The 20,807-nt window shown below is 41.6% G+C and overlaps 1 protein-coding gene across 2 annotated transcripts in view; it reads right to left on the bottom strand.

Annotated features, from left to right (window-relative positions):
• RGS8 (regulator of G protein signaling 8) overlaps nt 1–20,807 on the bottom strand; it is a 43,075-nt gene that overhangs the window by 12,999 nt on the left and 9,269 nt on the right. The window contains exons 2-3 of one of the 2 annotated variants that reach the window (XM_087726942.1): nt 12,708–12,809; nt 10,900–10,964 (exon numbers count right to left, since the gene is read on the bottom strand). In XM_087726942.1, the coding sequence (XP_087583068.1) occupies nt 10,900–10,964; nt 12,708–12,799 (157 nt within the window). In that variant the 5' untranslated portion in view covers nt 12,800–12,809. Of the gene's footprint in view, nt 1–10,899; nt 10,965–12,707; nt 12,832–20,807 lie in introns of those variants that run through there. The other variant, XM_087726940.1, reaches the window with a different exon arrangement.

Consider the following 20,807-nt stretch of genomic DNA (forward strand, 5'->3'; position numbering starts at 1 on the left):
GAGCTGAAGTCCACATACTTTCAAATTGCCACGGTTGAGAAACACTGGTGCGGACTGTGCAGCTGTCACTCCATGAACAGATTAAAGCTGACAACTTCCCTCACATAAACACATATTAAAGTAGCACGCCTGATTCTGTCTCTGGGTTTGTGAGCTTCCTTGCCAGTCTAAACAGCAGCCAGTGAAAAAAAACCAGGAAATTGCAAGGTGACTTTCATGAAGAAATCCGGCCATTCCAGAAAGGAAAAGGCAACGGTGATACAATTAGAGGACACACTTCCATCCAGTCCCTCACATGATGAGAATAATTTTTGGAACCACAAACTTTTTCTATTCCCAAAGGATTTTGAACCTTGGAACTGTGTATGACTGAAACAGCAATGGATCAGTGACCTTATTGCCCCCATTCTCATATAGAAAAAGTTTATTTCTTTCCCGCCAGTATGCTGGGGGGGGGGCTTAAAATCCTCACATTGGCCTTAATATCCATGCCTTGTCATTTCAAGTCCTTTTCTTCTCAGCTATTGAAGCGGAACTAAAAGAAGTTTATTTGAGGCTTCAAAGGCAAAGAAACTTAGCTGCTCATTTCTATAAAAATGAAGTCTTCTCCCCGCCCCGCACCTTATCTGTTGCGGGAAGTTATCATCCAGCCCTCTCCCAGAAAAATGAAATATCCTAGGAAATATTGAAAAGGCAGAATATTTCTCTGGATATGAAAAGAAAGAAAAATGTTTTAAAAGACAGAATAGTTGCCTGTAGCTTCCTGCCCATACCCACTGTTAATGGGCCATTAAGAAAGCCAAGCTAGTCCCTTTTACATAATAAAGACTTCTCCACTTCAGCCCCAGAGGGGATGGGAGTAAAGGCATGATAATATTGGCCCTTTACTCAACCGACCACATGGCATCTGAGAACTCAACCAAACCTGGATTCAAAACACAGCCTAGAGAGTTGACCCTGCATGGCCCCATGAGAGTCTGACAACCAATCAGAATACATTTTTTACACAGGAACAGGAAACAGAGAGGTGGGACTGAACAGGTTATAAAAAGCCTAGCAAGCCCCTCCCTCAGCCCTTCTCTTCTTCTCCACCAACATTGAAGCATGTGATCCCCTTTTCTGTTCAGGGCTCAAGCCATGTGGCCCTGTCCAACAATAAACCATCTTTCCAAGCAGCCTCCATGTCATCTCCAGTGTCTTTTTCCCCACCAAACCCAGAAGGGTCATTTCTTTCATCACTGTAAAGGGCAAGAGAACTGGTTGTTGTTGTTGTTGTTGTTGTTGTTGTTGTTGTTTTAAATGGGTACTTTGGTCCTTTATCTACACTGAGAAGCAAACCTTTCAATGGGATTCGGTATTTTTAAGTAGCCAGTTATTTAAAACAAAAAAAACAACAATCAAAGCCCTGTGATTGGAATTTGGCCATATCTTTTTTAGAGTGTTTCTTTCTTTAAACCTGGAAACCACATGCAAAAGTTTAAAAAATTGGGTTCAGAAGAACTAGAAGGCTACTAGGAATGTCCAACATTGCCATGTTCAACAGGAAGGATGAGAAAAGTGGAAATCTCCCTGGAGCAAAGCCAGACATTTCCAATCAGGAGTTATCTCTATGTCTCTTTATCAGTAAGTTGTCATCAGGCTGTGGATTTGAGGATAGATTCATCCCTCTATGACCGGAAAAAACACAGCTAGCCTTGAAGAGATGTAGCGTGACGTATACTGTTATTTTATGCCTAGCCCAGCGACTTGTCGAAAGAAATCTTCATTTGTTAGGCCAAGTATATTCTCAACAACTGGACAAGGAAGACAAGTTTGTTCAATCTCTCTGGCATTTCAGCTCTCCTCCTCCCTTCCTTTCTAGGAGCAATTCCCTTTCTGTTTTCCTCCCGCTTTTGAGATTTAGCATCTAAAATTAGAGACTTCACATCAATGATATGGCCACAGGGAAGAGAACAACTCACAGCAAAATAGAATAGATTCACTGCGACAAATTCATCTCCGTGTCAGAAATATCAGATGATAACAAGTGTATATGAAATTGTCTTTATTAGTCAACTGCAGCAGATAGAGTTTTGTTATTATTTCAAACCTAATAATCTTTACTCATGCTGTGAGTAGCAAACGGAAGGGATTTCAAAGTCCAGACCAGCAATTTTCTCCGGAACTGCTATTCTTTCTTGCATTCATATTTTACAGAGTATCCAAATGATAAGTATTTTGCTCTGTTCTCCCGTGTTTTTTTTTCAGATTTGTTTCTTTAAAATGAAGCGTTACTGTAATGGCAACCTGCTTAAATGCATCGTGTGGCACAAAACTTTTGAAGCTTTTAAATATCTGTGACCTTTAATTAAAATGGTTCTATTTCTGAACGTAACCCATTTCCTATTGAGGACAGGTAGACAATTAGCACAGAACAGCTAATTAGGTGTCAATGTAATCACCAGGAATCAAACTTGATTTTATCATTTTTTAAAAAAGCTATTAATAGCTCCAACATCTATTTCTGTTCTGACATGGAAAATGGGTTACTATTTTCCATTCATCATTATTTTTCTGTTTACAGCAGAATAATATTCCTTTATAAAAAGAAGAGGAAATTGGTAATCCTACTTCTTATAGGAAGACAAATTGTTATTTTAATAACACCAGAAATACTGTCCATTAATTAGAGCAAATATATCATTAATCCCCATCTCAGCAGGAAACACTAAGCAGGCTGAACTTGATAGTTAGAAGTTTTTTTAAAAAAATTAATATAACTTGATAACTTTTACTTAGTGTGAGCTACATATGAATAAATGTTGTAGCAGGAAGTTGTTCAGGACTGAATGATATAAAACCGTACATGTGGGAACCGGTTTGATATAATGCCAGGCCAGAAAACAGGAGAGCGTATCAGTGGTGGGTTTCAAAATTTTTTAGAACCTCTTCTGTAGGTGTGGCCTGCTTTGTGGGAGTGGCTTGCTGGCCATGTGACTGGGTGGGAGTGGCTTTCCAGCCATGTGACTGGGTGGGTGTGGCCAACTTGTAAAATGTGGTGAAACTCACTTAACAACGCTCTTGCTTAGCAACCAAAATGTTGGCTCAGGAACTCTGGCATTTGAAGCACGCAAGTCTTAAAGCTGTCAAGTTACAAGACCCTGGCACCTTTAGAAAAAAAAACCCCAGGGGTGTTCAAACTTGACAGCTTTAAGACTTGTGGACTTCAACTCCCAGAATTCCTCCTCCAGTCATGTTGGCTCAGGAACTCTGGCATTGAAGTGTGCAAGTCTTAAAGCTGTCAAGTTACAAGACCCTCGCACCCCTAACCCTTTAGGGGGGAAAAAAACCCAGGAGTGTTCAAAGTTGACAGCTTTAAGACTTGTGGACTTCAACTCCCAGAATTCCTCCTCTCGCTCTTCATCTTGATGATGTGAGGATGGGCAGGGAGAAGGGAGCTGGAACCGGTTCTAAACAGCACTGTAGATTTGTGGAACCTCTTATATAGAAGAGGTTAGAACTGGCAGGAACCCACCCCTGGAGCATATGTTCTAGTAACTAGTCCCACCTCAGGCCCTTTACATGACAGACTAATTATTCTCTGAAGGCAAAGGAAATCACTCTTAAAAATCTTGCCAGGAAAACTGTATGGGTTGACTCAAAGGCACAGACGAAATAGTCCATGAGTGGGAGCTTTCTTTATTCCATTTCCCGTTAATCGAGGGAAAGCTGAGGCATTATTAAAATAAGCTGGAAACGAACCAACCAGATGTCATTTTCCTGAACTGTCATTGGCGGCTTATCAAGTCATCAAATGGTAAAGAAGTAATGTTTGAAATGGAGTCCCGGTGAGTTGTTTCTATTTAGAGGCCGTCTAAGGTTGCAAATTTAATAATAGAAACACTAGCATAGGAAATGCTGGTTATCTCTCAGTATTGTCTGACCCCTTGTGTTCAAGAGGGATTTTCTATTTAATATGTAGGCACTCATTTTTCAATTGAAATGGTCTCTCATTGGAATTTTTCCCTCCAAGTGCCAAACTGAGTTATACTTTAAATTTAACAGTATTATTTTTATTCAGCTTGACCTAATGGGATGTGTGTGTGTGTGTGTGTGTGTGTGTGTGTGTGTGTTTATACATATGTGTTCTGACCCCCCCCCTTCTTCTCTCGTTAACAGGCGACAGTCAGACAGACGTAAAAGGAAATAACTTTATCAGTCTCGGCTCACGCTGTCTGCGAGCCCAAAATAAACCTAGATAAACTCTCTTGCAAACAAGGGTTACGCAGCAGAAGGGAGAAACAAAACTCTTACAGCACCAAGTTTTCAAGAAGCAAAATCACTTATCCAAGTGTCTCACAAACTCAAACAGGAACGGAACTGAATTCTCCATACACGAACGACGACCCGCGAACGAACGATGAACATTGACTTCTGCAACCAGGGTGTGGCACCATCAGTCCTTTTATCTCCAGAAGATGACACTAACGAGCCCCAGCTGCATTGTTATTTCTGCATCCCGACTCAACTCACAGCAAACTTCTGCTGAGTCACAACACATATGCATGCACATATACATATTATTTATAATTAGAAAGATGTAAAGCTCTATTCTCCAAGGCACTTGAGGGTAGAACAAGAAGCAATGGGTGGAAACTAATCAAGGAGAGAAGCAACTTACAACCGAGGAGGAATTTCCTGACAGTTAGAACAATCAACCAGTGGAACAGCTTCCCTCCAGAAGTTGTGAATGCCCCAACACTGCAAGTCTTTAAGAAGATGTTGGATAGCCATCTGTCTGAAACGGTATAGGGTTTCCTGCCTAGGCAGGGGATTGGACTAGAAGACCTCCAAGGTCCCTTCCAACTCTTCTATTGTAAAAGGCTTAGGACTGGGCCATCCATGTGTTTCTCCAAGAGCAGGATAACTCTCCCAAAACATAACAGAACAAGATCAAATGTAATATTGAGAGAGACACCAGCAGCAAGTATGGAGATCAGAGTAGATCCGTTTGGAAGCTGCAGCATTGGTTACTAGAAGAAAGCTGCCTCGTTTTCGTTTCAAGAAAAGAGTGAATCAAGAGAAGATGGTAGGATAGAAAAAAGTAACAGAGAGAAGAGCTTCTTATCCCTAACTTTACTTCAGTCTTCTCCCCAAATGACATGTTCAAGTAAACTTAAGCAAAATGATTGACAAAGGGATAGAGAGGTACCCAAGTAAAAAAGACGTTTAAGTCCTTAGGACCAGACAAAATTATATAGAAGAGTCTTCAAGGAGATTGCAGATGACATATGATGATATTTTAGGAAACATGGAGAAATGGGTATATGGTGGCAGGCAGTGTAATAGGATCAGAGGTGGGTTCCTACCAGTTCGCACCTATTCGGTAGAACCGGTTCGTCAAATCTACCGAACCGGTTAGAAGAGGTTCCACCAGTGGACCCGGAAAGCAGGCCACACCTGCAGAAGAGGTTCCAAACATTTTTTGAAACCCACCACTGGTCCTTGGATATGATTATTCTACACTATCATGCTCATATTTATACAACTCAGTGCCTCTGTGAAAGGTAAGGATGACTACTGCGTTTGTGGTGCAATCAGAACATTGCGTGTGTTGAAGTTGTTTTAAGGCAAACCAAAGATGCCTTTCAAAAAACAAGTTTACATCCTATTCTTATGCATGCCAGTGCTGTGTGTGAGGTAATTTAAGGTGGTTCTGACAAGTGTCGTCGGCATCTTCATATCCGGTCACATGGGCGGCAAGCCACTCCCATCCGGTCACATGGGTGGCAAGCCACTCCCACAAAGGAGGCCACACCCACAGAGTAGGTTCGAACAATTTTTGAAACCCACCACTGTGTCACTCCCTTCTTTAAATTTTTATGGATAGTGTTTTTGTAATTTTCTAAGGCTGATTGCACCTTAGAAAGGTAGCTGCACCCTTGTAAAGACTTGAAATCCACTGCCTCTATCCCCAATAAACTATAGTTGTGGCTATAATAACACATGCCTTGGTTACAGATCTCAATATAATAACACGTGCCTTAGTTACAAGTAAATGAGATTAATTCAGCATGTTCTTGTAGACAGTAAGGGGGATGACCTCGACAGAGATATGCAAAAGCTGTTGCGTAGGCAAAAGGTGCTAAAATATTTTTTTTTAAGTCCACAATGTCCAGATAACATTTGGAAGCAGCTCAGACAGACATCTCCCTATTCCACAGAAGAAGGAAAGGGAGGTGCAGCAAAATGAGATTTGCAAGATTCATGTCAAGTAGACCAGACAATGAAATCAACTCCATAGGTATGCTAAAACCAATCCATTGATAGTGGCTATAATAACTTACTGTGCTACACTTCCTCCTCCTTATGTTTCTGTGAATTAGTGAGGGGGTCTATCTGAGTTGCTTCCAAATGTTTTTTTGGCTTTCAATTTACTTTGCAAGAATATATGATTTAGTCAAGTTGACACGAACACAGCCTGATCACTTTTCCTAACGAAAAATCCTCTTCTATGATTTTTAGATGTGCAATGACAAAGTATATCTATCATTTATTATTCAGATCATTGACATACCATGATTCCCCTTTCTCACAAAATTAGTCAAAGCCATTTATAAGATCTAAAATGCATAAAAACCATGATCAATCATTAAAATTATTTTCAACAAGTTTAAAACAACCATAAATATAACGCAAGCAGCTGATTAGTGTATGTATGTATGTGTGTGTGTGTGTGTGTGTGTGTGTGTGTGTGTGTGTGTTTATTTGTGCTGATAAATAAATAAAGGGAGACTAGTATAGATCTATTTCAAGCTATTTAGCTCTCATCAGCTAGCCACACCCTTACTGGGAATCGAACCTGTGCTCTATTACATACTAGGCAGACTTCTTAGCCATTAGGCCACAGGCTCTTATCCATTATCAGTGAAGCCAGGGTGAAAGGTATCTATTAGATTTTTACAACCCCTGGTAAGCCCCAATTATGGGAGGAAGCTAACTGCTTATATAGATTCTACTAATCTATCTATCTATCTATCTATCTATCTATCTATCTATCTATCTATCTATCTATCTATCTATCTATCTATCTATCTATCTATCTATCTATCATATATATATATATATATATATATATATATATATATATATATATCCTTCAAGTTACTAATTGGCTGTTTACTTTATTTTTATGATTACTTTATGCTTATTGAAAACAATCTTAATATGTACTGTATATGATGACTACTTAGACGAGTCTCTGTGGTTTTCTTGGCAAGGTTTTTGGAAGACGCCTGCTTCCTAGCTCTGAGAGAAACGATTGCAGAGGTGGGTTCCTACCAGTTCGCACCTCTTCGGTAGAACCAGTCTTTCTCTCCACAAAGGAAAATTCCACAGTAGCCAACCAGAAGATCCACAAAAAGTTGTAAATACATTCTCTAAAGGGACTCAAGTTACTGCCTGTTCAATTGTCCACCTGCCCATCAGAGGTGGGTTCCTCCCAGTTCGCACCAGTTCGGTAGAACCGGTTCGTCAAATCTACTGAACCGGTTAGAAGAGGTTCCACCAGTGGACCCAGAAAGCAGGCCACACCTACAGAAGAGGTTCCAAAATTTTTGAAACCCACCACTGGTCCTTGGATATGATTATTCTACACTATCATGCTCCTATTTATAAAACTCAGTGCCTCTGTGAAAGGTAAGGATGACTACTGCGTTTGTGGTGCAATCAGAACATTGCGTTGAAGTTGTTGAAGTTGTTTTAACGCAAACCAAAGATGCCTTTTAAAAAACAAGTTTACATCCTATTCTTATGCATGCCAGTGCTGTGTGTGAGGTAATTTAAGGTGGTTCTGACAAGTGTCGTCGGCATCTTCATATCCGGTCACATGGGCGGCAAGCCACTCCCATCCGGTCACATGGGTGGCAAGCCACTCCCGCAAAGGAGGCCACACCCACAGAGTAGGTTCGAACAATTTTTGAAACCCACCACTGAACGACTGGCTCAAAATCAGCCAGCTGGCTTTGTTCCTTAAGGTGAAACTAGAATTCATGTTCCTTGAACATGAATTCCTTATACTACTATAACCAAACACTAAGCAAAAAGCAGAATCAAATATTTTTTTAAAAGAAATAAGTTAACAATCTAACTACGGTTAGCTAAAATGTGTGGCAGGTTCATAAAAATTGGAGCCATGTCTATAATATCAGCAAATATGTTGATATCAACAGAAATAGATATGTCAGCGTACCAAAATAGTATTTTCACGACTACCACTGGGATAATAGATTGGTTATAAATGACACAAAGCAAGTTGATTACATGGCTTCACAGATTCAAATAAAATTATATGGAAATGCCAGATTGTAGGTTTTTCTTGCTGAACATAAATTATATTGTGTGCCATCTGAAATAAGTAGCTTTTCATACTAAACAATGCCGCGGGGAGGAAATCTGCAGCCTACCTTAGAGATCTGAATGCCCAATTTCCACTCATTTTAATTAACTTATTAGAAAAAATCCCAAAGCTCCTTGTTAAGATGGGAATATAAAGAGGGAACAAGACTCAGGATGTGAGGGGACTTTCCTCTCTAGCCAATAATTAGGACAGTTTCGATTATTAGAGGGTTACTGTTGAAAAAATAGCACCTGTCTCTTTTAAGTCTCCAATGTTATTTTCAGCAAAAATTGTTTCATGCCATGCCATTATGCTATAAAGTTTCCCAAAGCTTGACAACTATATTCAGGAGAGAGAAGGGTTGATTTAAAAACTCCTAAGAGGTTTTATTTATTATGTCTGACCAATAAGGGAGTGACATCTCAAAGAAAGATTTGAAGTATAGTGGGATTTTGGTCAGTATAGATAGCTGTTGTGACTCAGCAGAAGTTTGCTGTGAGTTGAGTCGGGATGCAAGATTAACAATGCAGCTGGGGCTCGTTAGTGGCGTCTTCTGGTGATAAAAGGATGGATGGTGCAACGCCCTGGTTGCAGGAGTCAACATTCATTCATTCGTTCAGCATTCATCGGTCATGGTTTGTTTGTGAGAGACACTTGGAGAAGTGATTTGCTTTCTGTAACCCTGATTCAAGGAGACACTTGGAGAAGTGGATTGTTTTGTAAGAGTTTTGTTTTGTATTCTGTTATCTTCTGGTCAGAGACTTGATTTATGTTTATTTTTGGGCTCGCAGCCAGTCTGAACCGAGGACTGATAAAGTTCTTCCCTTTTACGTTTCTCTGCCTGTCGTCTGTTAACGAGCGGAGAAGGGGGGACAGAACAGATAGCATAGGTAGGTTGGAGCTAGAATTCACTCTTGCATCCTTTAAATACAGCTGGAAATCAATATATTATCTCTTCATTTTGCTGATTCAGAAATACTGAAATAAAGAGTGAGCTGCCACAGGGAAGGTGAGACTGGAGCTCTGTTAGTCCTGGTTTCAAAATGGTTCCTCTTCCAAAACAACTTGGCCACAATCAGCTCAGCTCCAAAGAGAGATGAAGCTGATTTGGGTGTGGCGAAAAAAGGAAGACCATCTTGTGTGAATCAGTCTTTCTCTCCACACAGGAAAATTCCACAGTAGCCAACCAGAAGATCCACAAAAAGTTGGAAATACATTCTCTAAAGGGACTCAAGTTACTGCCTGTTCAATTGTCCACCTGCCCATCAGAGGTGGGTTCCTCCCAGTTCGCACCTATTCGGTAGAACTGGTTTGTCAAATCTACCAAACCAGTTAGAAGAGGTTCCACCAGTGGACCCGGAAAGCAGGCCACACCTACAGAAGAGGTTCCAAAAATTTTTGAAATCCACCACTCACACACACACACTCACACAGAGAGAGAAAGAGAAAAAGAAAAAGGAAGAAATAAATAAAGAAAAAAGAAAAAAAGAAAGAAAAAGTGAGAGAGAGATGAAAGAAAAAAGGAAAAAGGGACAGAGAGACAAAAAGGAAGGAAAGAGAGAGAGAGAGAGAGAGACAAAGAAAGAGAGAGAAAGAAAAAAAGAAAGAAAGAAAACACATGGCCAGCAAGCCACTCCCACCAGGTCACATGGCCGGCAAGCCACTCCCACAAAGGAGGCCACACCCACAGAGTACGTTCGGAAAAAAATTGAAACCCACCACTGCTGCCCATCCATCAGTAAGATAACTCTCCTCTAAGAGAACAGGACTAAACGTGAGGAAGATCAAGTTTGAAAATGGAAGGTTGAGAGTTGCAAAGAGAAGAAATTCGTTTAAAACAAAAATCTCCCAATGAGAGAGGTAGGGATGGTATGAGAGAGGTAGTCAGAATTGCCCCCAACTTCCAATTTTGATCTGCATTCTTCCTTCTTCTCCTTCCCAAATATGTAACCACTAGTACTTGCCATAATTAAGACTTTGGAAAGAATTCTATAAGCTGCAATCTGCTTCCTTTCCCTGTCTCATTCATGTAAAAACTAGGGCTAAGGAAATGCACATAACACGTAAAATATGAAGATGGTTTCCCTATCTTTTATCTTTTCATTCCTGATTTGGAATTTCTATCTCTGTGTTATAGCTGTAATGGCTGTAAACTGGGAGAAACAATCACTATGGCTGATAGGATCAGGAATCCAGAAACAGTTGAAATGAAATTGGCCACCTCTGCTTTTTAAAAAAAAAATCTGAAATACTTTTTGTCACTTGAGAATAATAGCAACTGAAGTTGGGGGGGGGGCGGGAGTCACATTTATTTCCTCCTGGACTTGTCACAATCAATTTAAAACTCACCCATGTAAAGAAAATCCCCATGGTATCTAATCCACCACAGATTTTCAGATAACTGAATCGCTCTGCTGCTGTATGCATAATTACTCAATAATTTTTTTATTAATAAACTCTAGGCACATTTTTGAGCACGAAGGCAAAATAATTCAGTGCAGTGGATATGCTTTTCTACTTACATTTATGAGTCAGGAGAACATCAAAAGAATCTCCCCATCGAGTAGCTTCTTCTGTGGACAATCTTCTATGTGGGGGGGAAAGGGAGAGTCAAGAGCTACAAAAATTGCCCAAAATAATTTATTACAATTCTATAAATCTGATGTGTCCATATTATGTATCTGAAATAATTCGGCTAATATTACAGATCAGTTAATAGCTTATTCTGCTGTATCAGGAATGGGCAGAAGATAAACACACAAAGCTGTATTTCCTAGTAAATCGTTTATCAGAACCTCCTGTGGATATCAGTGTATGTGTGTGGAGTTGGGGCAATGATGACACATGCATTACGACATCAGTATACCAGTGGTGGAATTCAAATAATCTAACAACCAGTTCTCTGCCCTAATGACCAGCTGGGTAGGTGGGGCTCAGTGGTCATGTGATCATGTGGGCGTGGCCAAGTCAACGTCACTCAGGTCGATGGGCGCTTCGCCTTAACTGTTACAATGTAATAAGGGTTAAGTGGAGAGGCAGTTTCTGTAAACAGGGCAATAAATTTGAGGCTAGAAACAACACCAGAATGTTTCCTTCCTGCCTTCCTTACAGGATTAGCCCAGTAAAGTGGGGAAAAAACAAAAGGAGATTTCTTCCAACAATCGGTTCTCCGAACTGCTTAGAAAGTTACCAACCGGTTCTCCCGAATAGGTGCAAACCGGCTGAATCCCACCACTGCAGTATACCAATAACAACCTAGATACTCCTAATTGGTGCAAGTACTTAATTGTAGTCTCTCTTGCCAGTTATTGCATTTCTCCCCAACTTGGTAAATTCCTTCACCTTGCCAATTGTCGAAAATGGTGTACAGAAAGCCATACTTGCTACGGTGAAAGAAAATCTGTAAATATTATTTTTATTTATTTTTTATTTATTTATTTTTATCCTCTCTCGTGAAATTTTTTAAAGACTCCTCCTGCAATGCGCTCTACATGGGGCAGCCCTTGAAGAGCATTCGGAGACTTCAACTGGTCCAGAATGCGGCCGCACGAGCGATTGTGGGTGTACCTCGATACACCCCACATTACACCTATCCTCCGCGAGCTGCACTGGCTTCCAATCGGTCTCTAGATATGCTTCAAGGTGCTAGTTATCACTTATAAAGCCCTTCATGGTATTGGACCTGGGTACTTGAGAGACCGCCTGCTGCCAATTACCTCCCAAAGACCCATTAGATCGCAGAGGGTCGGCCTCCTCCGGGTTCCATCCACTAGCCCAGTGTTTTTCAACCTTGGCAACTTGAAGATGTCTGGACTTCAACTCCCAGAATTCCCCAGCCAGCGAATGCTGGCTGGGGAATTCTGGGAGTTGAAGTCCAGACATCTTCAAGTTGCCAAGGTTGAAAAACACTGCACTAGCCAATGCCATCTGGCTACGACCCGGGGGAGGGCCTTCTCTGTTGCAGCTCCGGCCCTTTGGAACGAACTCCCCATGGAGATTCGGACCCTCACCTCTCTCCCTGCTTTCCGAAAAGCTGTTAAAACCTGGCTGTGTCGACAGGCCTGGGGTCGATGAGCTCCCTTCCCCTCTCGACAGGTGTGGTTGTTGGTCATTTTAAATGTCTATTTTGTACTTGTATGTTTCCCTTTCCCGTTTAAGTTGTTCGCCGCCCTGAGTCCCTTTTTGGGAATAGGGCGGCATATAAATAAAATAAAACTTAAACTTAAAACTGTGTCTCCTGAAAATGGTCAGTCGGTAGATCCTTGGCCAAGAAAAGAAGAAAGGAAAGGAGAAAGGGATCCCTCACTGAAAACAAAGGCCCCCTACTTACTTTAAACCCCGGGTTGGTTTGTCCGGGAGGATAGCTGTGAAGTCACTGCATGAGTCTGACTTGTGAGACAGACAGCCCAGGCGAGTCCTCATCCCTCTGTTTCTGCAGTCGGTCATACACGATAGGGGAGCAAATGGGAGAGAAGGAAAGGGGATAACAATTAACACTAATGCATAAGAACACAAGAAGGATCTCAGTCACTGGGTCAGAGGTGGGTTCCTACCGGTTCGCACCTATTCGGTAGAACCGGTTCGTCAAATCTACCGAACCAGTTAGAAGAGGTTCCACCAGTGGACCCGGAAAGCAGGCCACACCTACAGAAGAGGTTCCAAACTTTTTTGAAACCCACCACTGGTCCTTGGATATGATTATTCTACACTATCATGCTCCTATTTATAAAACTCAGTGCCTCTGTGAAAGGTAAGGATGACTACTGCGTTTGTGGGGCAATCAGAACATTGCGTGTGTTGAAGTTGTTTTACCGCAAACCAAAGATGCCTTTTAAAAAACAAGTTTACATCATATCCTTATGCATGCCAGTGCTGTGTGTGAGGTAATTTAAGGTGGTTCTGACAAGTATCGTCGGCATCTTCATATCCGGTCACATGGGCGGCAAGCCACTCCCATCCGGTCACATGGGTGGCAAGCCACTCCCACAAAGGAGGCCACACCCACAGAGTAGGTTCGAACAATTTTTGAAACCCACCACTGCACTGGGTCCATTATTCTCTGTATTCTCTGTTAAATATTGGCTGGCTAGATGCTTCCTAAACCTCACAAGAAGAACAAGAAAGTCATTCTGCACTGTTCACTTACTTTGAAAGTGATAGAATCTGTAAGCAATCCCAAAAGAGCATCTTCACCAACTTAAACCTCACGGAAACTTAAGAACTTGAGGGACGTCAATAGCAATAGCAATCGCAGTTAGACTTATATACCGCTTCATAGGGCTTTCAGCCCTCTGTAAGCGGTTTACAGAGTCAGCATATCGCCCCCAACAGTCTGGGTCCTCATTTCACCCACCTCGGAAGGTTGGAAGGCTGAGTCAACCTTGAGCCGGTGAGATTAGAACCGCCTGAACTGCAGATAACAGTCAGCTGAAGTGGCCTGCAGTACTGCACCCTAACCACTGCGCCACCTCGGCTCACGTCAGTTGTATGACACCTTAAGCTGCAAACCTGATATGTTTTACAATCATGTTTACAGTGGGTTTTTTTTTTACTTTAAACCCTAAGACCTCATCCCTAATGCTTGATCCAGGTTATCGTTTTTTATACTATTTCTATAATTAAAAAAAAAAACCTGTTTATCTATTTAATCTTTTTATTCTGTATTTTTATAACTGCTTTAAATCTCCAGAGTAATGGAGAGTTGAAACTTGCCTTTAATGAATAAACCAACTAACCAGAAATTCCACTTAACTACTAGCTTTGTTAACCTAACACTTTCGAAAGGCACCCCTTCTCGTCTCCTGGCAACAAATTCCATACATTTGTCACTGAGAAAAAGGGTTTTCTTTTGTCTTTTCTAATTTATTTCACTGCCAATCAATTTCGCTGAGATATAATGCTGCAGGGATGGGCTAAAACAGGTCTTAAAAACAATCTCAGGAAGATAGCCTTATAAGTAGAAAGATATATTTGGTGCCTTCTTTCCTTCTGAGAATATATGGAATATATAGAAAGCCAACTCGGGCACCAAACAGAGCTACTTAGATTCAGTAAACAGGCTACGTTATATAGCTTTGATCTGTCTCATTCTATTTGCAAAACTGATATATCACTCATTAAAGGTAAAGATTTCTCCTGCCCATTTCTATTTCTTAGCTAAGAGAGCCAGCATTGTCTGAAGACATTTCCATGATCATGAAGCCAGCATGACTATATGCCGAGGCACATGGAATGCTGTTACTTTCCCACTGAAGTGGTACCTATTTATCTACTTGCATTTGCACACTTTCGAACTGCTAGGGTGGCAGGAGTTGGGCAAGTAACGGGAACTTGACCCATTATGCAAGTCTCAGGTCTCGAACCAGGGTATCCGCTTCCCAGCTGACAAGCTCAGTCTCTTTACCAGTAACTGTTGACCCATTGCTCATTAGGGGCACTCAGTGGTGTGTTTCAAAAATTTTTAGAACCTCTTTTGTAGTGTGGTCTGCTTTGTGAGAGTGGCTTGCTGGTCATGTGACTGGGTGGGAGTGGCTTGCTTACCATGTGACTGGGTGGGCGTGGCCAACTTGTAAAATATGGTGAAACTCACTTAACAACGCTCTTGCTTAACAATCCCACCAGCTGGTCATTAGGGCAGAGAACTGGTTGGTAAATTATTTGAAACCCTTGCTCTTGCTTAGCAACCAACCAAATGTTGGCTCAGAAATTCTGGCATTTGAAGCATGCAAGTCTTAAAGCTGTCAAGTTAAAAGGCCCTTGCACCCCTAACCCTTTAGAAAAAAATACCCCAGGGGTATTCAAACTTGACAGCTTTAAGACTTGTGGACTTCAACTCCCAGAATTCCTCCTCCAGTCATGTTGGCTCAGGAACTCTAGCATTTGAAGCACACAAGTCTTAAAGCTGTCAGGTTACAAGACCCTTGCACCCCTAACCCTTTAGAAACAAAAACCCCAGGGGTGTTCAAAGTTGACAGCTTTAAGACTTGTGGACTTCAACTCCCAGAATTCCTCCCCTCGCTCTTCATCTTGATGATGTGTAGACGGGCGGGGGGGAGGGACTTGGAACTGGTTCTAAACAGCACGGTAGATTTGTGGAACCTCTTCTATAGAAGAGGTTAGAACTGACAGGAACCCACTCCTGGGGGCACTGCAAAATCTGCATTGGGTTAAGAGATAAGCTACTGAGGAACTAACTACAATGAAGGCAGTTATGGGAATTTCTATGTGCTGGTGAGAGCAGACGTTCCTACTTATTGTAAAAACGCTTCTGACTCCTTTAATACTTGGATTGACTAGTAGAAAACAGCGAAAGGTTGTTCTTCATTCATCTGTTCTCAGAGCAGATGAAATAGACCTGAACCATAGCAAGATAAATATCAGCTGAATGACAGTCACACTTTTTAAAGTAAGAATATTGGAAAATAGAATTTGACAATCAAATACATGAGGCTACGCATCATCTGTTACAGATGGTCTGCCTCTGGTTATCTCTCAAATTTCTTGGCCTAAAAACACAAAAAAAAACCTCCAAGCTACAATTGCATTTTTCTAAGAAATAACTTGAAGAATAGGGGAAGTCAGGTCTACTTGCAAATAATCGTTCTACATGTGTATGTCTGCATTGTACAGTGAGTTCCAGAGGTGGGTTCCTACCAGTTTGCACCTATTCGGTAGAACCGGTTCGTCAAATCTACCGAACCGGTTAGAAGAGGTTCCACCAGTGGACCCAGAAAGCAGGCCGTACCTACAGAAGAGGTTCCAAAAAAATTTTGAAACCCACCACTGGTGGGTGTGTAATGTTCCGCAGTTAACTACGCATTAATAATGATCTAGTAATATTTCCTTATACATTTTAGGGACCTTTCCTTACATAATTGGTGTTTTCTTTCATACTTTTGGATTTCTAATTTCTGTTTCCGTTAGTTGGCAATTGCTAAAACCAATCCCACGTGAAAAAGTATTCAAAGCCTTCTTGATTTTAATTGTCAATTTATTTATTCCTGCACATTGTAATATTTATTCATTTACATGTCTCTGTTTTTCCACTGTTGTGCAAACACAATTCCAGCAGCTGCTAACATGTGTAAAATTAAATATATACTATACTCCCTTTCAAATAGCCAACAAAATATTTCTGGTTTTAATTCCATATCTTGCTTTACGATTGCTTCTAACCACTAATTTCTGAATAGCTACTTGGACCGACCTAAATACTAATTCATAATTTCATATCCGGTCACATGGGCGACAAGCCACTCCCATCCGGTCACATGGGCAGCAAGCCACTCCCATCCGGTCACATGGGTGGCAAGCCACTCCCACAAAGGAGGCCACACCCACAGAGTAGGTTCCAACAATTTTTGAAACCCACCACTGGTGTGTTCATACACTTCTCTGTACTGTTGCCTGCAGGAAACAGGACCTCAGTACTATTACTTCCAATAGGGTTTTTCTTTAAAAAAAAAAGCATTGAATGAGAGGAAAGGGAAATGTGACTTGTACTGTACATTGTAAAGCGCGCAAAGCATTAAAAATACTGGATTCGGGGGAAATCAGTTGCTGCCTATTCTGACTGTTCAAAAAGCCGTACGGCTTTTATTAGCCCTGTGCTACAGAAATTCTATTGACAAGGAAGACCCTACTATATCATGGTATTGGATCTGGGTACTTGAGAGACCGCCTACTGCCAATTACTTCCACTAGACCGATAAGATCGCATAGATTAGGCCTCCTCCGAATTCCATCAGCCAGCCAATGTCGGCTGGCAACTACCCGGAGGAGAGCCTTCTCGGTGGCTGCTCCGACCCTCTGGAACGAACTCCCCGTGGAGATTCGTACCCTCACCACCCTTCAGACCTTCCGCACCGCCCTTAAAATCTGGCTGTCCCAGCAGGCCTGGGGCTAAAGACCCTAACCCCGCCCGAATGGTATGGCTGTTGTGCTTTCTTTTTAATAATGTATTGTCTTATGTCTATAACTTGTTTGTCATCCCCTCCCTCCTGAATTGTGAGCCGCCCTGAGTCCCCTCAGGGAGAAGGGCGGCATACAAATAAACTAATTCTAATTCTAATTCTAATATAGCATGGGGGTTCAAACTTTCATTTTCAAAGACCAAGACGATAGAGGCAGTGTTTTACCTGGCTTCTATAAAGTCTAAAATAAAAGTTATATTTGAGATAACTTTTCAAATATGAGGCGTTATGAGGACTGCGAAATCCATGGAGTGGAAGCAATGGACCCAAAGCAGCTGGTTTATGGGAGCCAGGAGATTTATGTAATAAATGATTAAAAAATCATGACTTAAAAAAGAAGGCCCTAATAGTTTGAGATCGAATGTATGTCCCTCCGCTCTCCCCAAGGCTTGCAGAGAAACGCTAGAAAGAATAAGCTACAGCTCAGGAGAAAACACAAAGACCTACTTCGCATCTCTATTTTAAGTCACAACCAATTAAATTTTTTATCAATGTTCTTTTAAATTATTTAATTGTCTTAAAAACTTTCACATGGCTTGTTTTTTTTGTTTTTACATCTGGAAGATCACCCTTGAAGCAGATGGAGCTCCAAAATAGCAATAGCAATAGCAGTTAGACTTCTATACCGCTTCATAGGGCTTTCAGCCCTCTCTAAGCAGTTTACAGAGTCAGCATATCACCCCCAACAACAATCCGGGTCCTCATTTTACCCACCTCGGAAGGATGGAAGGCTGAGTCAACCTTGAGCCGGTGAGATTTGAACAGCCGAACTGCAGCTAACAGTCAGCTGAAGTAGCCTAAATGTGTACTATTACATAGTCAATATCATGTTGTATTATTAAGTAATTACATCAATTCATCTTACCATCAACTACCAAAGAAAGAAAGAAAAAAACCAATTATTGGCTCTTCTGCTCTCCATCCACCATATTTATACTTTATACGACATTTTCTTCCCCCTCTCTGCTCCCCCTTTCTACATCCTTTCCTCTCTCCATCATTTTCTACTCTACTTCCCCTTCCTTTCTCCTTCTCCTCTCTCCCCTTACCACTCCTCCTTGTTCACCTCATCTTCCCCCCCCTCACCCTCTCTCCTGTCCCTCTCTTCCTGTCTTTCTTCTCTCCTCTGCTTCCCACTCTTCTACATCCTGTCTTCCCTCCATCATTTTCTACTCTACTTGCCCTTCCTTTCTCCTTCTCCTCTCTCCCCTTACCACTCCTCCTTATACACCTCATCTTCCCCCCTCACCCTCTCTCCTGTCCCTCTCTTCCTCTCTTTCTTCTCTCCTCTGCTTCCCACTCTTCTACATCCTGTCTTCCCTCCATCATTTTCTACTCTACTTGCCCTTCCTTTCTCCTTCTCCTCTCTCCCCTTACCACTCCTCCTTATACACCTCATCTTCCCCCCTCACCCTCTCTCCTGTCCCTCTCTTCCTCTCTTTCTTCTCTCCTCTGCTTCCCACTCTTCTACATCCTGTCTTCCCTCCATCATTTTCTACTCTACTTCCCCTTCCTTTCTCCTTCTCCTCTCTCCCCTTACCACTCCTCCTTGTACACCTCATCTTCCCCCCTGACCCTCTCTCCTGTTCCTCTCTTCCTCTCTTTCTTCTCTCCTCTGCTTCCCACTCTTCCTCTCATTCACTTGGTGTATTTCAGCTTCTGAGCAAACTCCCTTTTGTGTTTATGGTATTTATAATTCCATTTCAATATACATAAAAAAAGAAAAAATAGCAGTGTACATGTACAATCATAATACCTTAAAGTCCAACACCCCTCCTCCAACTTAGTAAACTCATCTCCCTCCCCCCCAACCCTCCAAACCTCCCACCCCCCTTTCAATGATCCTCTCAAGAGACCTTGGAAACTATAGCCTCAAACTGTATCGGCTCCGAAAGATGCCAGATCTCTACAGAAGTTCATCTCCTTCTCTTGACTCTCTCCTAGCCTCAAAGGATCTTTTTCTGTTAATTTCATTCTGAAACAGCCTCCCAGAGCTTTGTATCACTGCACAGTTAAATATAAAATGACATTTCTCCATGCCATATGGGAAGCTTCTGCAGAAAGCTTTGGCGCTGTCTCTGAGATAATTTCACTGTGCCCACATCTCCCTTCTGTTATAAGCATTCTTGGCTAGTTTCTATTTATTGAATATTTTAATGTAATTTTAGAGCAAATCTAAATGTTGCTGAATAAACTAATTATCTGGCTGGAGCCATACAGCCTGCTCCATAGCATTTAGTTCTGTCAAAACAATAGAAAGAGCTTTAGCATTCTTTCCTGGACTTGTACCTGTGTTTCATCAAATCAGATTTTAGTAGCTAGCAGCCAAATAAATGTACAGAACAGTCACATTCTTTGGTTTAAGGATTTCAAAATGATAACCATTTTTTTCTCCACCATGAAAGCTTATCGCTAGGGTTTTGTTATGCATTTTGAAAATGATTTAGCTGGCCTTCCACCCAATAGTATCCACTCAACAATTAATTTACTTTTAAATACATATGTCAGGTGATCAATCTTTTTGTAATACTGAAAAATGTATCAGATGATTTAAAAAATTGGAGGGGGAAAGCTATGGCATCGATTTCATATCATCAAAATGGCTTCATAAAGCTGGAACAAGTGAACGTTTAACTCCAAACGGCATCAGTTAAAATCCATTTTCATCCATGAAAAGTGCAGCTTTAGTCTACTCAGGTATCAGCTTTTAAGAATTCAGCTCTCTGCATTGTCTGCGTAGATGGATGACAAGTCTGTTCTTCTCTTGCTGGCAAAAAGTATCCTTCAAACCAGTGGTGGGTTTCAAATAATTTACCAACCAGTTCTCTGCCCTAATGACCAGCTGGGTAGGCAGAGCTCAGTGGTCATGTGATCATGTGGGCGTGGCCAAATCAATGTCCCTCAAGTCGATGGGCACTTCGCCTTAGTTGTTACAATGGTAATAAGGGTTAACTCCTCCGAATCCCATCAGCCGGTCAATGTCGACTGGCAACTACCCGGAGGAGAGCCTTCTCGGTGGCTGCTCCGACCCTTTGGAACGAACTCCCCGTGGAGATTCATACCCTCACCACCCTCCAGACCTTCTGCGTAGCCCTTAAAACCTGGCTGTCCCGACAGGCCTGGGGCTAAAGACTTCAACCCCACCCGAATAGTATGACTGTTGCGCTTTATAACGATGTATTGTCTTCATGTTTGTAACTTGTTTGTCCTTCCTTCCCCTTGAATTGTGAGCCGCCCTGAGTCCCCTCAGGGAAAAGGGCGGCATACAAATAAAGTAATCTAATCTAAATCTAAATATAACTGGAGAGGCAGTTTCTTTAAGCAGGTCAATAAAGATTAGGCTAGAAACAACACCAGAATGTTTCCTTCCTGCCTTCCTTACAGGATTAGCCCTGCAAAGTGGGGAAAAACAAAAGGAGATTTCTTCCAACAACCGATTCTCCGAACTGCTTAGAAAG

This window comes from Thamnophis sirtalis, unplaced genomic scaffold, assembly GCF_051295495.1.
Source record: "Thamnophis sirtalis isolate CommonGarterSnake01/CBP01778 unplaced genomic scaffold, rThaSir2_p1.2 scaffold_12, whole genome shotgun sequence".
Taxonomy (NCBI): Eukaryota; Metazoa; Chordata; class Lepidosauria; order Squamata; family Natricidae; genus Thamnophis; species Thamnophis sirtalis.